Consider the following 19,629-nt stretch of genomic DNA (forward strand, 5'->3'; position numbering starts at 1 on the left):
GCCCGCACCGCATCGCTTCCCCTGTGCCGTGCCCGGCGGGGAGGGGACCCTGCGCCAGGCCGGGGCTGCCACCGGGTGCCGCCGCCCCGATGACCGGCCTGTTTACACCGGGGCGGCGCGTACCACGGCGGCGGGGGGAGCGGAGGAACCGGCCGGCGCGCTGAGCCCCCGCCACGCTGAGGCACTTTAGCGGTGCCCCGGCTACCTGGCACGGGGTGGGGGGGAAGCCGGGCCGCCGCCACTGAGGCCCATCCCACCACCGGGGGAAGGCCGGATCCCGGCGGGGCTCTTGTTTAATCCCCCCCGCGGCCGGCATGGTTCGTCCCGCGCCGCCGCGATTGGCCGAGCGCTTAAAGGGGCTGGCAGGGCGCGCTTTTCCGCCCTCCGACGCGGCGGCGCGTGCCCCTTTGCCCGCGCGGCGCTCCCCGGCGCGCGGGGCCGGGGAAGGTGGGGGGGGGCGGCAGCGGCGGGCGCGCGGCCCCCCCCGCGGCGACGCCATGGAGGCGGCGGACGGCGGCCGCCGCGGGACACAAAGGGCGACGCGGCGGCGGCGGCGGGCGGCGCGGCGGGGCCCGATGGCGGCGACGGTGGCGGGGCCCGGTCCGGGTGGCAGCGGCGGCGCCCCGCGGTACAGCCTGCTGGCCGAGATCGGCCGCGGGGCCTACGGCGTGGTGTACGAGGCGGTGTCGGGCCGCAGCGGCGCCCGGTTGGCGGTGAAACGGATCCGTTGTGACGCCCCGGAAAATGTGGAGCTGGCGCTGGCCGAGTTCTGGGCCCTGACCAGCCTCCGGCGGCAGCACCCCAACGTGGTGCGCTTCGAGGAGTGCGTCCTGCAGCGGCACGGCCTGGGCCAGCGCATGAGCCACGGCAACAAGCGCAGCCAGCTCTACCTGCGCCTCGTCGAGACCTCCCTCAAAGGTACCGGCCCCGGCACTGCCCGGGAACTCCCGGAGCGCTCCTGTGCACCCCTGTGTCATCCTCCCTGGGTGCCCCCCACCCCAGTGTCACCCACCCCCTGAGGCTGTCACCTCCCTCTTGTCATCAGCGTCCCCACACCAGGGAACTTCTGGGGTACCCCATGCTAGTGTCATCCCCTTCCCCCTTTGCAGCCCCTCTGCCCCCCAGCATTGCCCCGTTGCTCAAATCCCCCCTCGGCATCACCTGCCCTCAGAGGACCTCCCAAAAGCTCCCCCTCCACCCTTCTCACCACTTTGACAGTGTAGCCACCCCCCAGCTCCCGCCACTGCACCCCTGGTTGTCCCGCTCTCCTCTGTCACTCTTGGGGTCCCTCTGCAGTGCAGCAGTGCCTGTCCCAGGGGTGCTGCCACCACCCACCTTGGTCCTGTCCCTGCAGGGCCCCCCAGGGTCCCTCTGCTGCCCCCAGCACTCCCTGGGACCTCTGCCCCCGGTCACCTGCCCCTTGGGCTCTGTTTGGGTGTCCCCTCTGCTCGCTCCCTGTCCCCTGTGTGCTGTTCCCAGGGACATCCTTCCGTGAAGCCCCCACCCTGTGTGTTGCAGCTCGATGCCCTACCCATGGGGTCCCTCTGTGCCCTGCACCTCTGCAGCACCCCAGCCCCGTGTTCCTTGTCCTGAGGGACCCGATTGTCACGTCCAGGCTCAGACCCCTGTGTGCTGCCCTTCCCTGCATCCCCTTCCAGTGTTAACCCCTCTGTTACACCCTGTCCTGGGGCTCCCTGCGCCACCCTGACCTGCCCCTCAGCCCGTGTGCGTCCCTTGGGGACCTTCCCCTATCTCTGCCCAGTCACACCGAGGGGACATCTCCCCCTCTCTGCCTCAGTCCTGTCTTCTCTGAGGCCCCCAAGGCTGCAGCTGGTTACAGAGTCCTTCCCACTTCCTCGAGCTCTTACAGCTTTGGGACTCTTCTCTGTCCTCTCCTGTCCCGTTCCCCTCCCAAGTGGGGGCAGCCCTGGAAGCTGCCACCCCATTTTCCCTTGGGGTCCCTCAGCAGCATCACGGGGCTGTCAGGGGTCACCTTCTCCTGCCAGAGCTGATAACTGTGATAGTGACATCTCCGAAATGCTCTCTCCCTCCCTCTGCTCCCTTGGCCGCTTGTCAGATCCAGCTCTGCCATGTGAAGATGTGGAAAAATACCGGAGCTCTGTGTCCTCAATGTCCCCGTGCCCCCCAGCCTGTCACAGCCAGAGCCAGCTCACCCCAGCCCTTCCTTCCCCAAACTTGTGTATCAGGGCTCCCGTACACTCTGGGGAGCTCAGCAGCCTCCAAACCCTGTGCCAGGCACAGACTTTGTGCAGAGCTGCTAAGACCCATCCTCAGGGCAAACCTCTGGCTCTCATACCGTTCCTGCCCTGCCTGTCACCTCCATGCTCCGGGGGGGACATGTCCAGACTTGCCCCCTCTGCCCTGTGCGGCCCCAATCCCTTCACACTCCAGCGCAACCACCCTGAAGGGCACTGTCCTATTTTTCTATATGGCCTGGGTGCTTCCTTTACGTGCCCTCGCTGGTGCGGCTCCCCGGTACAGGAGCCAGCTCTTCCCTTTGCTGGGTCCAGCTGGAGCAAGTCAAGCTCCTCCTGGCAGGTTTGGGGGTTTCCTGCCCCCCCCCTTTGCCACATGCACCCTGAGAGGAGCTGGTGTGGCTCGGGGACAGTTTGGGTAGGTATAGGTGTTCCTCACCTCTCGGGAGGGAGAGAACCCCCCAATGTTCCTGCTGTGGGGAGGGCTGTGCAGCCCAAGACGGCGGAGCAGCAGTTCCGCTTCCCAAAATACAGCGTGTTCCTTCTCCCCTCTGCACTACACTGTCTGCTGGCCCCAGGCTCAGCAGGGGCTGCACTCACTGTCTCCCCAGGCTTTGGGTCCGATACGGCACCAATAAATCTTCTCCGAACGAAAGCCTGGGTGAGGTGAGCCTCCCAGGCCCGCTTGCTCTCCATCGCTGCCCGCTGTGTGCGCAGAGCTGCTGCACCGCGGTGGCCGGCACGTCGCCACTCTGCCGTGCCATTCTGCACGACCGCAGCCGGGCTATTTACAGGCCAGCACAGATGCTGTGCCAGCGCGCGGGGGGGGGATTAATCGGGGGCTTTCTGTATCGGGAGCACAACTGTCGGGATAGCAGGCGATGTCGGGTCTCAGCTACAGTGCGAAGCTTGAGCCTTCGTCATTTTAATAAGATTTGGCATATTATAATAAATTAAAAGGCAGAGTGCAAAAGAGAAGCTGGGAGCCCAGCACTGAGCCCTGACACACACGCATCTTTGCGGCTTGTGCATGGCCTCTTGTTCCTGGCCCACAGCAGGGACAGAACTGCCTTGATAAGTGAACAGGTATAAGGTGTTGCTTCCCAGTGTGTCACTCATGAGGCAACCAACTTGCCACCAGCCTCACTTGTGGGCCACCATGGCATTGCCCACGCGTTACAGTCAGTCCCAGTGCCTCGGCTGCGTGTGCCGACTCTCGTCTTCACTTTGTGCAGAGCGAGTCAGAGGTTACAGCAGCAGTGGGATGCTGCTTCTGCTGTCATTAGATTTAATTATTTTTTTCTTTTTCCCTGTGGTGCTGAGCAAATTAACAAGCTGTTAACGAGCTCCCAGGACAGGCTGTGGCAGGGCTGCTGGGGGGATGGAGGGGTTAGCGTGAGCGTCCTGTGCCAGGGCAGGGCTGCTCTGTGCTGGAGAGTGAGTCTGGCCCATCGTCTGCATCTCTTCAGCTCTGGGCTGCTCGACTTCAGTTTGCAAACATCTCATCTTTAGGAAGCAGCTTTGCCAGCTCCTTATGTTTAAAGCTGTTTGTTTTGAAGGCAGGAAGATGATTTAACAACTAAACCACTTTTCAGATTATAGGAAGAAAATGAGGAAATATTACTCTTGGCTTAAGCCTCTCCTGGCAGCTCCACCCGGAGCGAAGCACACGGTGCTGCCGGATCAGCGCTGTTCTCCCTGTGCCTGCCGAGCCCCAGGGACCAAGTTTTATACCAGAGCCCTCCTTATCCTACAAACGAGACCTTGGCTTGTTGGAGCGGGCAGGTCCCTGCTGCTGGTGAGCTGGTGTTTGAGCCAGGTCCCTGTGGGAAGGGGCTCTTGGCTTGTCCCTGCTGTCACCATCCCACCTGGTGTTCCTGGCCATGTGTGACATGCTCGGGGCTGTGATGTGCTCCGTGTTGTGGTTCCTGGCTGAGAAGAGCCAAACCCTCCTGCTCTCCATGTTTGGGCAACAGGGGTGCTGAGGGGACAGGGAATCAAAGCCCTGTTCCCTGATGTGACATTCCTGGGGTTCAGCAAACCCGGGGCAGTGGCAGCTGGGGGTCCTGGCTGTGCTGAGGTCTCTGCTCCAGAGACGAGCAGCCTCTGCTTGTGTTTCCATGCTGTCATGCCAGTCTCACCAAAGGGTGAGAAGCTGCTTTTCCTGGTGGGTGTTTTGGTCTCCAGAGCCAAGATCTCCCGTGCTGCTCCCTGCTAGCCCTTGGGCTTATGTGCTGAGCCCCCTCCAGCACCTTGGGGTCTCACTCAGCCCCTTAACGTGTGCCCAGTGCCCTATGTCCTTCCCATCCCCCAGCCCTGACCTTCCTCTTCTGCCCAGGGCAGGGAGGTGCAGCCAAATCCTTCTGTTGTCCAGATTTCCATTTCCATAGCAGTAGCCATGGCTACAGACTGTTTGTCCAAATAACCAATATTCCCACCCACACCAATCACTGACCATTGTGGGCGCCGTGCAGCCCAGGCCTTGGTGTCCCCGCTCGTCCTTGGCTTTACCTGCTGCTGGAAGTTTGCTTTCCCATGTGCTCTCCAGGGCTTTGCTAAAACAAAACCCAACTTTGTCAAATGGGTGGAGTTATTTAGCTGCTTTCAAAACACTCAAGTTCATCTGTGTGACTTGCTAACTATGGCAGAGGTGAGTGATGTCCTTCAGCTTCTCCCTTATAGTGCTTAAGGATAAAAACCATCTAATTCCTAGAGCAAAGTGATGCCCTGGTTGTGCGTGCAGGTTCTGCCCATCACCTGGGTGCTCTGTGCAAGTGATGTGAGGTCTGGCAATGGGATTTGCACCCTGGCATTGGCTGATTCTGTTGGCTGATGTCATGCTGTTGCACATAAACTGGACACAAGAGAGTGGTTTGTCTTGGCAGGGGGCTGTGGAGTGAATCTGAGATGCAGTGTAACGGACCTGAGATGTTCTGAGCTAGAAGAGCTCAATGAGACCTCTGGTTAAGGGAGAAACTTTGGGTAATAATACTGAGTAGCAGCACTAATGAGCAAGGCAATAGTTATGTTTGTAAGCATGGCTGAGGTTGCTTTTAAATGTTGTTTGCTACTCGGGCCTCTGGTTTCCTCTCCTTAAAGACTTGTTGGCACTCAATGAAGCTGTACGAAGTGGCAGAGCTCCCCTAGCACAAACACAATGCTTAAATGAACAAATTTGAGTCTGAGGAGAACTGCAAGGCTTTAGTGTGACTGCTCTTAGCCAGGCTGTGCTGGCCCAGCCTTGCAGGGTGTGATTTACTCCCCACTTGCGGTTGTACCAGTAAAGGTAGGGTATAATAGAATGCAGTCTTTGCCTCCTGCGGCAGAGCTCAGGTGGAAGAGCTGCTGTTCACACAGAACTGATTTATTTTTTCCTGCAGACTCGCTGCTAATTGTGCTTTTAGTGGCTGCTGCTTTGGCTTTCAGAGCCCAGGGAGAATTGCCTAACGGTAGCACAGGAAAATAACCCTCCACTTCCAGGTTCCCTGCAAGCACCCAAGGAGACACAAGCCCAGTCTCACTGGCACATTTGCGCTTTGGGAACAGGTCCCTGAGCTGGCTGCCAGCCCTGGGCTCAGAGAAATGTGGGGCTGGTGTGTAGCACCCAACGGGATCCTAAAGCTCTTGGAGCCACAACAGCATCAGCATCACTGCTGGTACCTCACCATGTGATAGGTCCCAGTCACATTCCCAAGGACTTTCCCATCTGCATAAACCAGACCCGTTCCTTGCCTGCCCTCAGGAAGCGTGTACATTTTATAATATGTCTGAAAAACCCTCTTTTGCTTGTGTCCCTTTTGGTTAGGCGAGAGGATCCTGGGCTACGCGGAGGAGCCATGTTACCTCTGGTTCGTCATGGAGTTCTGCGAAGGGGGAGACCTCAACCAGTACGTGCTGTCCCGGAGACCCGACCCCGCCACCAACACGAGCTTCATGCTGCAGCTGACCAGCGCCATCGCCTTCCTGCACAAGAACCACATCGTGCACCGCGACCTGAAACCGGACAATATCCTCATCACTGAGAAGTCGGGCACCCCTGTTCTCAAGGTGGCCGACTTCGGGCTCAGTAAGGTCTGCGCTGGCCTGACTGCTCGGGGCAAGGAGGGCGGGCACGAGAACAGAAATGTGAATGTGAACAAGTACTGGCTGTCTTCAGCGTGTGGCTCCGATTTCTACATGGCACCCGAGGTCTGGGAGGGACACTACACCGCCAAGGCTGACATCTTCGCCCTGGGCATCATCATCTGGGCCATGATCGAGAGGATCACGTTCATCGACGCCGAGACCAAGAAGGAGCTGCTGGGGACCTACATCAAGCAGGGGACCGAGATTGTGCCCGTTGGGGAAGCGCTGCTAGAAAACCCAAAGATGGAGCTGCACATCCCTCAGAAACGCAGGACTTCCATGTCTGAGGGAGTCAAGCAGCTCCTGAAAGACATGTTGGCTGCTAACCCGCAGGATCGACCCGATGCCTTTGAGCTTGAAACCAGAATGGACCAGGTTACATGTGCTGCTTAAATTCAGGGCAGGGCACTACTGTGCTTTGCAGCTGGGTAAGTGATCCACAGTTTTTGTTATTATTCTGTCCGCTGTACCAGCCCGATAATGCACTTTGTAGTGACACAAAGGAGTCTTTTATGTTTCCAGAGCCATTTCTATAGTGACTCATCAGAGCACTGCTTCTGAGGTCTTTTTTCCCCCACCTATTCCACTGCAAAAATAAAGTAGAGGCGGGAAACAGAATTAACAGCTGCACATCCCGCTGCTGCCCAGAAGTCCAGTGGAGCCGAGACAGGCTGGTGCAGGGCAGAGAGACCCATGAGCACCTTTGGACATCAGCTTTGGGGATCCTAAATCATAGAACCAGGGAGAGCAAGCCTCCAGCAGCAGGGTGGTGGGGAAGGTGTGGCCATTTGGGCAGGTTTTGCTAAAAAAAGACCCTCCTCGCTGATCCACCTGAGGGTTCCTGAGCTTATGTAAGATTCCATGCTGCCCATCCCAGGTGAGTTTTGTGCTGGGCGCAGAGAAAAGGAAGTAGAGAAATGGAAAAGCCCATTGGGTCGGTCTAATTCTGTCACTGCTGTTTTGTCCAAACTGGTTCACAAACCATCCCCGCCCCTGGCACAAAATATTTAACACCCATAAGATTTCCAGCGCAAGTAATTGATGCGACGGCTTCTGCCTGGGGCTGGGGCTCGGTACTGGTCCCAGTGCAAGTGTGGGATGGGGATTAGGCTGGGAGGGTGAATGTACAGAAATGTGAGCCCTTCAGCTGGGTATGACAAGGTCCCCCAAAGCAGGACACCCCACCTTTCAGCAGGACACCCCACCTCGTGCCCCAGGGCCGGGCGCGGGGCAGCTCGGGTGCTGCGTGGCGGGGGGTCGGGTCGGGGTTTGCTGTTGCCATCTGCCATCGCTCTGCGCTGACACGCTGCTGCTGCTGAGTTACACAACCAGCCCGTGCCCTCCGGGGAGAATTCATCCTGCGCATATCTGCAGAATTGTACATGCAGGGATAACAAACAGCGAGGGGACAGTCCTGCCCTGTGGCTGTTTGTTTAAAACCCAGCTGCCTCCTGCAAACCCCTCCAAATGCAGCTGGAGCAGCCGTGAGTCTGCACCGATCGCTCTGTCCCTGACACAGCTGAGCAGGGATGGACACACTTACACAACATGACCCGACATGCGTAGCGTGGCCGTTTGGTCACCGCAAACCCTGAGTGTTGTGCTGCGGGGAACGTTCCTCTGGCGTGTCTGTGGGATGACCATTGGTGTGCTTTCCTGTAGGGTTTTTCTAGTGCATTGTGTATTTATTGCATTCAAATCAGGCTACCTCTGGCTGTTATTAAATGCGAATCTAAAATTGGAAACGGGTTTGAGAAGCTTAAAGTAGGATTTAGAGCAAGACCTGAATTCTGCTCTCAGGTAATTTAAGTTGACTGAGAAACTCGGGTAATCTCTTCCAGCTGAACTGTGGCACGGGTGTGTGGTTTGTAGGGCTGCTGGCTCATGCCATGAGTTCCCCAGTACAGCTCCAGACCAGGACAGCTCAGGCTTGGTTTGTGTCGTAACCTGGAAAACTGTAACCCTCCCTGACCCGAAAATCAGATTTTTGCTTACTCTTCACTCTGCCATAGACATCTGCTGATTTTTTTTCATGTCACAGCAGCTTTGCCTTCAGTTCTGCTATGGCTGCTGCACACACGTGCAGCCTTCTCGCCTGGTTTACTCCAGCACTCCTCCTCCTCTGGCGCTGGTTTTGATCATTCTCGTTTCAGCTGAAAGTAGCTGAAACTGGATGGGATCAGCTGAGCAAGTCAAGGAGAGGGATGGTGGTTTCATTTCTGAAATCGTGTTAATTTTGGCTGCAGGTTGGTTTCAAAGTGGTTTGTGAATCTTGTTGCGGTTGAAACCAGCTGTGGGACAGCAAGAGCAAGGGTGGTTCCTCTCCTTGGCCGCAGCAGCAGGGGCAGCATTGCAGGGTCACCCCGCAGGGTGGTGACCTCTTTGTGGGCAGCTGTGGTTCTGCCTGGAGGGCCCTGAGGATGCGCTGGGTCACATCACCTCTGGCCACATGTGTTTGTGGTTTTGTTTGCTCACTGTCGCCCCGCTGTCCCTCCTCGGGGGGGGCTGCTGTGCTTGGATTTCAGGGAGCTCCCAAGGAGCGTGTCACAAACAGACGTGTAGAGCACAGGGAAGAATTTAGGAGATATCAGAGGCTCTCAGCTCCGTCCCCTGTACCCTGTGCTCCCACGCAGGGGCAGTTGATGGGATGAACACGAGAAGGTGCTGGGTTATCTCCCTCCCTCTGCCACCACACAGAGCACATCGCCACCCCCATCTGCCGTGACCCACGCGTGAGTGTCATCTTCCCCAGCTGAGGACTCCGTGGCTGCTGGTTCACATCCTGCTGATGCTGAGTGAACATTCGAGCTGATTAAAACTAAAAGTGGCATCAGTGGAGGGATTAAAAGCTCTCGAACAAGCCCCTGAAACAACGTGCGTCAGTGGGGTGAGCTCTGCGGTCTCAGAGCTGCGAGCTCGGGGCTGCTCAAGCAATGCTCTTCCCTGCAAATGTTCCTACTCCAGGGAAGTGCACACGGGATCACTGCCCTACTTGCTAATGAAGCTGCGCCACAGGAGAAATCTTCCAGAAAATTCCTTGCGTGATTGCCCCTGACCTGATGCTCGGGTGCCTCTCGCAAGCCTTTTCTCAAGCAGGCTTTTTCTGATGGGTTTCCCTCCCCTGCAGAGCAGCGTGCCCGTGGCCCTGGCTGCTGCCCCCAGCAGCAGAGGCAGCTTCTTCCTTCAGAAATGTGTTCTTTGGGCAGGGATTTCTTTGATGAGATTTTCTCAAGCTGAGGGATTTGAGTAATGTGCTGGGCAGGGCAGTTTTCCTTCATCAGGTCTCTCCCACTGCTCCATTGCTGTCACTTGGTGTCTCATGTGTTCCCAGTGGGACAGGACCTGTCCCTGCTGAGGCGGGGAGCTGAATCCAGCCCCCACGTTTTTTCTCTGCAAACCCATCCTGCCCTGCTTTCGTCTGTGCTGAAATGGCTCTTAGGTGGCTCTGCAAGAAGCAGGTGAGAAGCCTGAGCTGCTGCGGACGTGCAGGGCGAGTGGTGTGGGGTGTCCCCAGTGTCCCGGCTTGTGCCACCTCTCTGGTGAAGGACTGGCATCTGGCACTCGCCAGCACGGCGTGTGGAGCCTCAAGGCCGGGCTCTGCTGTGGTAACGCTTGTCCTTGGTCCAGCCGGGCTGACGCTGTGGGGGTCCCACGGGACAGAGCTGTGTCACCAGCCCCGGGCTGGCTGCGTGCCAACCTTGGCAATGCGGGGCTGTGTGAATCGTTCCTGGGAAATAAACGGCTGTAAACCTGGTCCAGGCCCACGTGCCTGGATCAAGATAAAACACTGAAGTAGGGATGTGGCAATGCCCATCTCAGGGTAACTGGGAGCATTGGGAAGGCTGCGGGAGTTGGGCTTCCTCTCCTCCAGCCCTTGCATCCAGCAGCCAAGTGAACCAGCACTGACCCTGTTACCTTTGCAGTTGTTTGGAGTCCTGGTCTGGGGCCCCATGGGCTCATCCTGAGTTCTCCCAGCCCCTCAAATGCTGCTTTAGTCGAGGTTTGGGAACACAGGGCAGAGTTGCGCTGAGCACTGAACCAGCGATCCCGCTCACTTTGCCTGCACTTGGGCTCAGGTAGCAGCAGGAAGGCTGGCAGGACATTGTCACAGTGTAGTAACTGGGACAAAACCACGGACACACCTGACCTCTGTTTCTCCTTTCTTGTTTTTCTTGCAGGTTTATTTACCCGGGACCCACAATCTCCATTATTTACGTGCAACAAGAGAGGTTGAAGACGAGGGAAGACGATACAGAAGATCCCTGGTCTGCAGGATCTCTGGCAATGTGAAATCTTTGGGTGTTACTTTGTTTTGTTGGGAAGAGGTGTTCTGGGGAGCGGGGGGGCTGCAGGGGCCTGTAGAAGAGCGCAGGCTGGCAGCTCTTGTGCTCATGAGACTATTTTAAACAAGATCCAGAGAGCAAAGCTGCCCCTGCCCAGCCCTCCCGGTGTCTCCTGTGTGGCTGTTTGACTCGGTAGATGTTTCTAGAGAAGATTTGGTTCCGTCAGGAGGTGGGAATCGCAGCCAGCAGCGAGGTTTGCTGACAGGCACTAGTGCCGAGTCTGGCTGGGCACAGCTTTGGGTTTAAAGCTCTTGTTTTGGCTCGGGGAAACAGGAGTAGTGCTATTGCTGGTTTTGCAGTGGGAGGGCTTTGCTCTAGAAAAAGTGAGTGTCTCGGACCATGTGTTGCAAGCGGATGAGTGATGTCATAGCCAGGCAGCTTCTGAACAGGCAAATGCTGCCCAGGCCGTGAGCAGTTGGCGTTAATTAGGACAGAGTAGCAGAAACAGGCTGGAAAGGCATTTGGTGAGGCAGGTCTGCTGCTGCGGCGGGTGAACCTTCCTCCTCCCCAGCTGGATTTCACCAGTGACATTTGTTATGGTCTTTCTATACTGAGAACAACAGGGAGCCTGTAGGTACTTTTTCAGGTGAATCATCTGCATCCAAGAGAAACAGAAAGCAGTTCACTGCGCTGACGTGTTTAATGTTCAGTCCTTAGGAAAAACACTTGGGAGAGGAGGAGGTTTGGCCTAAACGGCTCACGGGCTGGGTTTTGGCCTTGGCGAAACACTTTTCCCTGCTAGGTAACTATCTCTGGGAAGCAAAAGGCAATGCTGCTGTTTGGGTTTGGTGACAGCACAGTGCAGCTCAGGTAAGGAGATTGGAACCTCACGCTGAGCAGCTAATACTCGATTTCCTTGCCTATATTTAAAGCAACACTAATATTCCGGGGACAACCCCACGTTGATGGTCTTTAGGCTTTGCTCTCTGTAAATGTGATGTACAGCACCACCTCTCCTCCACCCTGCCAGTTCTGAACCACCTAAAACATTCCTCATCACACTAAACCCACCACAGTGTTTTGGGGAGCAGCGTCGCTCCCCAACTGCCCTCACAGAAGGAGGGTCCCTCTGAACCCTTGTTCATGACTGTGGGGGTGTCCCCATGTCTGTGTGTGGCTGCAGTTTTCCCTGTGTCAGCCCTGGAAGGTTCCTGAACTGGCAGCACCTCCTTGTATCTCTTCCATGGACTTTGAGCTCACAGGAATAACTGCAAGTGCTGTAAACTCAGGTGGGCTAAGGCAGAGACAAGGCAGGGAAAGGAGGGAGGGGTTTCTTTTTCCTTTTCCATCTATTCCAGGACACAAAGCTGAGGCTGTCGCTGCAGGAAGGCCATGTCCCTCTTAGGAGGATGGTGCCAGGAGGCTCCAGACCAGGAGTCTGTGACTTTTGAAGGTTTGGACAGCACAAATTTGGTGCCAAGCCCCAGTTTCCACGCTGCTCTTCTCTTTGTTTCTGGAGATGCTGCTGTGGCCACAGCTGGACCACAACTGTACAGACTCCCTCCCACTGGCTGCTGGGGTCTGGGCAGTTTTGGGGTTGGTTAGCGGGTGCCCTGGCTGTGGAGTGCTCTTGGAGGCTTTGATCAGTGCTTGGGCTGCTCTCGTTTGTCTCTAATTAGCAGCAGATCCCTGCGGCAGCTGTGCTGAGGAGCTGCGGGCGGTTTTCTCCACCTGACAGAGCCTTCGCTCCGGTTAGAGCTGTCAGAACCCAACCCTGGCCTGAACATGTGCGGTACGAGGGATTTACCCTCCCAGCCCTGCTCATGTGGCTTTTCCCAATGGAAGGGCCCCCCACCGGCGTTATACCCCAGGAGAAGGGAGCTTCTTAGATTTCCATGTGTGGAGAAAAGCCTGGAAGGCAGGATGTGGGGATGGAAGGTAGGACCATTGCCCCCAGCTGGCTCCTGGACCCCACTCCCCAGGGACAGGAGCCAGTCTGGTCACCCCCTCAAACCCCTGGCCACCCTCAAACCACACATCTCCAGCTCAGCTTTTGCATTGCAGGTGTGTTTTTGAAGCAGCTTGGCGTTAGTGAGTTAGACCGTAGTGCCTTACTTAGGATTTAGCAAATACTTCCAAGGATGAAATGTGGGACTGCCAACCTGTGGCCAGCATGGATGTTCCCCTCAGTACTTTGTCCTTTTCAGAGCGTTTCTCCCTGATAATTTTGCTGCTGTTTGTGCTCAACTCCCTGGACTATACGGGAACCTGCCTTGTGTTTACAGCCCCTCACATCTCTCCTTCCCGTTACTTTGGCCCAGACCAGTTCTCCCTCTCAAACAAGGTGGGAACAGCTCAAATGTGCCCATGCTGCAGGATGGGAGATGTTTGGGTTTCTCTTCCCAGCTGGGTCTGTCGGGTGTCCCCCCTCCAGCTCCTGCAGGCTGAACTGCTGCTGCTGTCGGTGTTTGTGGCTTTGGGATGTGCTGCTGGGAAAACTCAAGCTTAGGAAAGCAACACAGAGCCTGCTGCCAGTGCCCGGCCTAAAGCCAGGCTGGCTCTGTCTCTTCTGGCCACAGCAAAGCTGAGCATCCAGGGGCTGGGGGGTCCTGGTCAGTGTGGGGGGAGCCAAGCACCCCCTCCCAAAACCCCGCTGCTCCCCAGGGCCCCCTGCCGGGGGAGTGATTGTATGAAACTGTTTACTTCTGCCTATGCTGTTTACAAGCGGGATGTGGGGTGGGTGGGGGAACAAGCCAAGCCTCAGGAGGGTTGGGAACTGTGTTATGTGTACCAGGCTGCAGCAGGGCCCGCTCCACCGGCTCCGGGGAGGAGAGAGCAGCAGCGGCTCCAGCCCAGAGGGGTTCGATGAGCTCCCCCATGTCCCCTTGCTGCTGTGTGTGAAGTTCAGCGGTGCTAGTGACAGACCCGAGTTACCCCTGTGGTCTTCCTCTACTCCTCAGGACCCAGCTCCTTCACATATCAGAGGCTCCCAGAGCCTTCCCGGAGCAATAAGACTTAAAACAAGCATTACCATGGTCTTGGAAATCCTCTGTTGCGTGCGTTGTCTGTCTCTTCCGTATGCAGTACTGAGTCTGGGTTTAAGCCTGCCAAACGTTGTGGGGCAGCTGCTTCAGGGCACAAGCTGGGATGTGTTTCCCTGTGCTTTCTGCAGGTCAGGAATCACGCTGCTGCTTTCCTCCTCCCTTCCCTACCTGCGCTGCGCCAGCCTTACACCGCCCTGCCCGGGGGTCCCGGTCCCCGTTGGCACCGTGGCTGTGCCGTGGGAGCCGGCTGGGCGCTGCACCAGGCTCCTGCAGCCCCCGGCTCCCAGGGGCAGTGTCGGGGCAGCAGAGCCCCCGGCTCCCTCGGCCAGGGATGCTCGTGCTGCTGGAACTGTCGCCAGCATTGGGGACAGAGGTGCTGGCAGCTCCTCTGCTGCTCAGCTGGGCACCGGGCACATCCTGCACCCAAAAGCATTTCGGACATCAGAGCAGGGTGTCAGAGCGGTGGGCACATCTGGAAGGTGCAGGGAGCTGTGCTCTCACCAGCTGTGCTGGGACAAATCCTATTTCTTTGCCCAAGTGAAGCCCAGACTAGGGGAAGAGGTCGCAAGGGCCCAAGGGAGTGTTTGGTGTCCCCATCCCGGGCCTTCAGCAAACACCAGCAGCTTTCAGAGCTGCTTCCCTGCAGCACCAGGGGGTGCAGGGACCCTGGTGGTGCTGGGTGAGCCCTGGGACGGGAACCGCTGGCCCAGCACCCCTCTGGGCTCCCTGCAGCCCCTGCAAACCAGAGCTCAGGCTTAAACCCAGACTCCAAACTGAGATAATTACATTAGTAAATGAACCTGTATTGGTTTTTTGGGGTTTTGTTTGTTTGTTTGTTTTTGCACAGAAGCTGGTAATCTAGGACCTATGTGTGAACAACTTTATATAAATATTTTTTGTACTTGGTTTACTTGGGTTGGTATGAGACATTCTATTTAAGTTCTTTGAACACTGTGGATACCCTAATGTGTATGAGTGGCAGAGGCTTTGTAAATTAAGATATGTTTGTGTGAATAAAGCTATTTGATGGGGTTGAAAAGCCACACACAACTTGAAACACAAGCTTTGTGCGTTTGTCCTGGCAGTGGGTTTGTAAGGAATGGGAGTCCCTGAGCAGTGATGGTTGATCCCCGTACCTAAAGTGGTACCCACTCAATCCTGAGGGCAGGTCTGGCTGAGCTCAGGCCAACCCCAGGGACTTGGAGCACTAAACCAAGGCACAGTGGGCAGTGCCAACCAAATGTGGCTCCCTGGCCCACACCAGCAGCTGTTTATCCTTGCCCTGCATTAGGATTAGCCCCATTCTCCCTGCATGTGTCCAGCAGGCCCTGGTGATGAGTGGGACAGCAAATGTAGCCCCTGCCCACATGCTGCCTGCAGAAATGCCTCCTATCCCTGCTTGGGAGCCGGAGGACGAGCAGCATCTTGCCCACCTGGTCCAGAGTTGGCTGCACACCCAGCCAGGAGAATGCCCTGCAGACTTCTGCTTTAGAAGCTGCAGGTATTTTCTCGCTTTGCACAGATCCTCTACCCCAAATCCCAGATGTACAAACCAAAACCAAGCCAGTCACAGCAGCTGGGAGCCCTGTAGCCCCATTTCCAGCTGGGACCCCCAGTGCTATAGTGACATCCATGCTGGCTGAGCCGTGTCCCACAGTGATGAGACGTTCTCCTTCGTGCAGGTAATGGCAGCCAGTGATTTCCCAGGTGTCAAACAGATTGGGGCCACCAAGCCAGTGCGGGACACACAGTATCCTGGCATGTGGGGCCATGCAGCCGCTCGCCAGCCCTTGTGTAACAGCCCCACAGCCTCAGGTGACCCGGGGCAGCCGCAGCGCTGGGTGGCCAGTGCTCCTCCAGCAGCCCCAGAACCACCGGCCATGTGGCTGTCAGCATTGTGCGCCCTAATCACTGCTGACAGGGACCCAAATTGGATGTTTTCAGGCCAGCAGGGCTGGTTGTCCCCAGCCAGAGTGACGCCAAGGGGCCAGAGCTGCCCTGCTCACCAGTGTGCAAGCCAGGGGAGCCCGAGCTACATTTCAGCTGGGGTGTCTTGGGGCTGGGGGCACCAGCTCTGTGCCCAGAGCATCCCACCTGCGGGGAAGGGGTCCGGTTGGCAGCAGGTGCAGGACAAGCCCCAAGAATGTCCCTGTCCCAGTGACAAGTGCAGCTGCCCAGGGCGGCTGTGCCACGCTGCTGCCGCGGTGCGGTCACCGGCTGATGCTTGCACCATTGCTGCAGGCTGGGGGAGCAAGAGGGTGGTCCCACTGCCCTACCTGGGTGCGCATCACTGGCATCCCACCGGAGCAGGGACAGGAGGTGACACAGCAGGGGAAAGGTTTCTCAGAGGCACGTGCTACATCCTCGCCTGCAGAGACGCTGCCTCAACCCGCTGCACTGGACGCAGCACTGTCCCCCCAACACGTGGTCACCCCCAAACCCGCCAGCAAAAGCTGCTGCACCACCCAGGAGGCTCCTTCTCCCTCTGCTTTACACTCCACCTGTGACAAGGATCATTTTGCTGACCTCCAGTTTTGTGGCATCACACGCTTGTCCATGCCTGGAGTTGCAGCGTGTGCCGTGGGCGACCTGCGATCGCTCTCCTTTGCTCGGCCCCTGCCAATGTGATGAAGACAAAATCCACCAGAGCTGAGGTGGGAGCTGGGTCGGCTCACACGTGTCTTGCCACGTTGTGGGTGAGGAGCTGGGAAGCGCAGGTGACCACACGACACAGCCAAAAAGCTTTTAACATCATTAGCGGGAAGATGTTGGTGTCAGTCACCAGGAGAAATGTCTCACTCCAGATTTGCTCTCTAGAGACCTGCAATTCCATATGCAAAGCAGGCTGCTGAGCTCCGTGAGGATGCTTCAACAACTCGAGAGCTGACAAGTACCCCAGCATGAGCCATCGCCTGCCCTGCCACTCCCTGGGGACTGGGAGGGGACGTCTGGCAAAGGCCATGGCCAGGGTGGGACAGGCAAGGGAACCCCCAGCAGCCAGCACGGCCACCGTGGTCCCGACTGGGCACACACCAGCGTCACCCCAAGGGGTTTCATGTCAGAGCTGCTGCCACCAGCTCCACTGCCCCTTGCCCTCCTTCCAGCTGCATCAGGAACATTTCCAAGAGCCGCCTCTCCACAGAGGCCCCAACACTGCATTTTGCAGCTACAGCTCTAAGCCATTCAGTGCAAAACTATAAGTCCTTAGTTCTTTTAAGAGCTCTTTCACTCCTCAAGCCGCAGCCACTTATGCAGCCCCCGCTGGACCTGAGAGACGGCAGCTGCTCGAGCTGGTAGGAGGAGAGCAAGACCGGGTTTATTGACACAGGGCATCCATCTGCCTCATCGCCACGTTGATGAATAGCTCTATTCTACCCTGTGTCAGGCTCCAGCAAAGCAGAGGATGAACAGCTAAAGCTGCAGCAAAGCCCACACACTCCATCGAGCTGGGAGATGACTCAGACGAGGCTCCTTGTGCGGATGGAGGTGACGATGACACACGAGGGTATGAACGCTGGTGAGTGGGGGTTCTGCTGTCCCCGGACCCCCCTCCTCATCCTCTGTCCCTGTTTGGTTGTGGGACAGTTGGAGGGTCCTGAGCACAGGGACAGTGCTCTGCCACGCACCACAGAGTCATAGAGTAATTGTGGTTGGAAAAGCCCCTGAAGATGATCGAGTCCAAACGTTCCCCCACCCCGGCACTAACCCACGTACCTGAGAACCTCATCTCTGTCTGTTCAACCCTTCCAGGGATGGTGACTCCACCACTGCCCTGGGCAGCCTGTTCCAATGCCCCACAGCCCTTTGTGGAAGAAATTGTTCCCAAGATCCAACCTCAACCTCCGTGGTGGAACTTGAGGCCATTTCCTCTCATCCTGGCGCTTGTTCCTTGGGAGCAGAGCCCGACCCCCACTGGCTCCAACCTCCTTTCAGCCCACCCCACACCCCCTGCCCTCCCCACAGCCCAGACCGCAGTGACAGAGGCAGCGGCATCATCCAGAGTCACTCAGGTCAGTCTTGATTCCACCAACAAAAGCCACTTCTCCTCTCCAGCTGGTTTCCTGGCAGAGTTAATGGCCTTTGTGCCTCTGGGGAGGCAAGCAGCAAGGGAGGGAATTAAGACCTTATTTCCTCTGCAGAGGTAAGATCTTTAAACAAGCTTCTCAGCCGAGAACTTTCATTTATTTTATTTTTTTTTCAGATTTTGCAAGGGAATCTTGTTCTCCAGAATTGCATCCGCCTCCGCCCCCGCTTAGCGCTGCCAAAGCCTGCGCGTCCCCCGGGACCAGCCTGCGAGCGGCAGCGACGGATGAGCCGACATGGACACAACTTCAGCCTCGCTGTCCTGCCGCAGTCAGCGCTCCCGGAGTGACCCCTGCAGCCCCCAGATCACCCAGTGCACGCAGCGCCGCGGCCCCAGCACCAGGGCTGGATGAGCCCCCAGGACCAGCATCCTTCGAGCAGCCACAAAGCCTGGCCCGGGAGCCAGCTCTGAGCTCCAGCTCTGCTCCCCCCACATGGATCCAGCCCTGTGGTCACTCCTGGTTTAACCAGGGAAAGTGGAGCATCCCAGGGCTGTGAGAGATTCTCATTCCCACTCTGAAAACCCTTTTGGGGCACTAGACAAAGTACAGGGCTCACTTCCCCTGTTCCACAAACCCGAGCATGTCATTACCTTAAACCTGAGCCCAAATCCCTCCTTGTTCCACATATATGCCCCAATCCCAGGCCCTGTGTTTGGGAACACATAGAAATGTTCCCCAAGCCTTCAATGGCAGGAAATAAATGCCCACAAAGTTGTTGGCCTGCTGTAGTCAAACAGCTGCCCCGAACTCTGCAGGTCTCCTTGGTGGGGCTCCCTCCCAGGCTGTAATGAGCTGGAGTTAATTGCTGCCTAGGGGACTCCTTCCTGTCCTGGTCTAGCTGGGGCTTTTGCATCTCAGGAGAGCAGTTTCCAACCCCCAGGTTCCTTAGAAAACATACATCCCTCTTCCTTCTGAAAATGAACCTTCTGAATCACAGCCTGATGAGCAGAGTGCCCTGATGTGTGGCAGTGATTTAGAGCTGGGTTATATCTGGAACGTAACATTTATTTCAGGTGGATGAGGCACCAGTGAAATGCGGAGCAAGTGGGGAGCAAATCCATCACACCTGTGTGATGGTGGGATTGGAAGCAGCTGCCAAGGGGACAGGGACACACAAGGGGGTCTGGTACCGTCTGGGGATGTGGGGGACACTGCCAGGAACTCTGGAGGAGCTGGGACATCTGGAGGTGCTGCCATCAACGGCTGTGGGGACACAACCTCTACGGAAAGGTTTGTGTTGAGCCCCCTGTCCCCAGGACAGGGCTCACCTCAAACCAGGCACTGCCCAAAAATCTGCCCCAAACCCGACACTGTCACCCACGGGTCCCAGCTGGAAACAGCCAAGGGAGAGCCAGGCACGAGGTCCATCCTCCTCCCTGTCCCTGTGCTGGTTTCCCCTGCAGCAAATGTCTGTTTCAGAAATGCAGGAGACATGAAATATGAAGATAGAAATTGCCAGCGACTTTTAATTTGGGTTCTGCCAATTTCTCTGTTCCAGCTATTGATTTTCCATAAAGATGAATCCCCGCTCCCAGCTCTCTCTGACAGGCACTATCTGGGTGTTTTGCTTGCCCTGAGAGTGGAAATATATGTTTTATTAAGTGTCAGAGCTCACTAATGAGAAGAGGGCGGAAAATCAATTGTCTGCTTATGTCTTGATCTCGAAGACAGGACTAACAAGTACTTTATTTTGATGCTGTGGGCAGGAGGACAGGGCAGAATGACAAACGTGGCAGACAATGGCTGCCAGCTCTGCTCAGAGACAGCTCGGCACATGGGGGGCAGAGGGGTACGTGGTGTTTGAACGTTTCAGACATGTTTGTATTGGTATTAATGCAGAGAGATTCATAGAGAGCCATACAATCCTACAGTTGAA

General features: G+C 56.8%; 1 protein-coding gene across 2 annotated transcripts; it reads left to right on the forward strand.

Annotated features, from left to right (window-relative positions):
• Window positions 1-14,730, forward strand: STK35 (serine/threonine kinase 35). Of its 2 annotated transcripts, XR_010466573.1 has the most exons (4): window positions 1-918; window positions 6,022-6,769; window positions 10,520-12,562; window positions 12,689-14,730. XR_010466573.1 is itself a non-coding variant. In XM_021283802.2 (3 exons), exons 1-2 carry the CDS (start codon window positions 315-317, stop codon window positions 6,732-6,734), a joined length of 1,317 nt encoding a protein of 438 aa, XP_021139477.2. In that variant the 5' UTR covers window positions 1-314; the 3' UTR covers window positions 6,735-6,769; window positions 10,520-14,730. The 2 variants fall into 2 exon arrangements, 1 of the variants encoding a protein (XP_021139477.2); XM_021283802.2 differs by having other exon boundaries at window positions 10,520-14,730.
• The last annotated feature ends 4,899 nt before the right edge of the window (window positions 14,731-19,629 follow it).

Source organism: Columba livia, chromosome 16, assembly GCF_036013475.1.
Source record: "Columba livia isolate bColLiv1 breed racing homer chromosome 16, bColLiv1.pat.W.v2, whole genome shotgun sequence".
NCBI lineage: Eukaryota > Metazoa > Chordata > Aves > Columbiformes > Columbidae > Columba > Columba livia.

Excerpts from the sequence above, each read along its gene's own strand:
- STK35 (XM_021283802.2), top strand. The coding sequence starts at position 315 with ATGGTTCGTCCCGCGCCGCCGCGATTGGCCGAGCGCTTAAAGGGGCTG. Across the intron at positions 919-6,021 it reads CGTCGAGACCTCCCTCAAAG|GCGAGAGGATCCTGGGCTAC; the intron begins GTACCGGCCCCG and ends CCTTTTGGTTAG.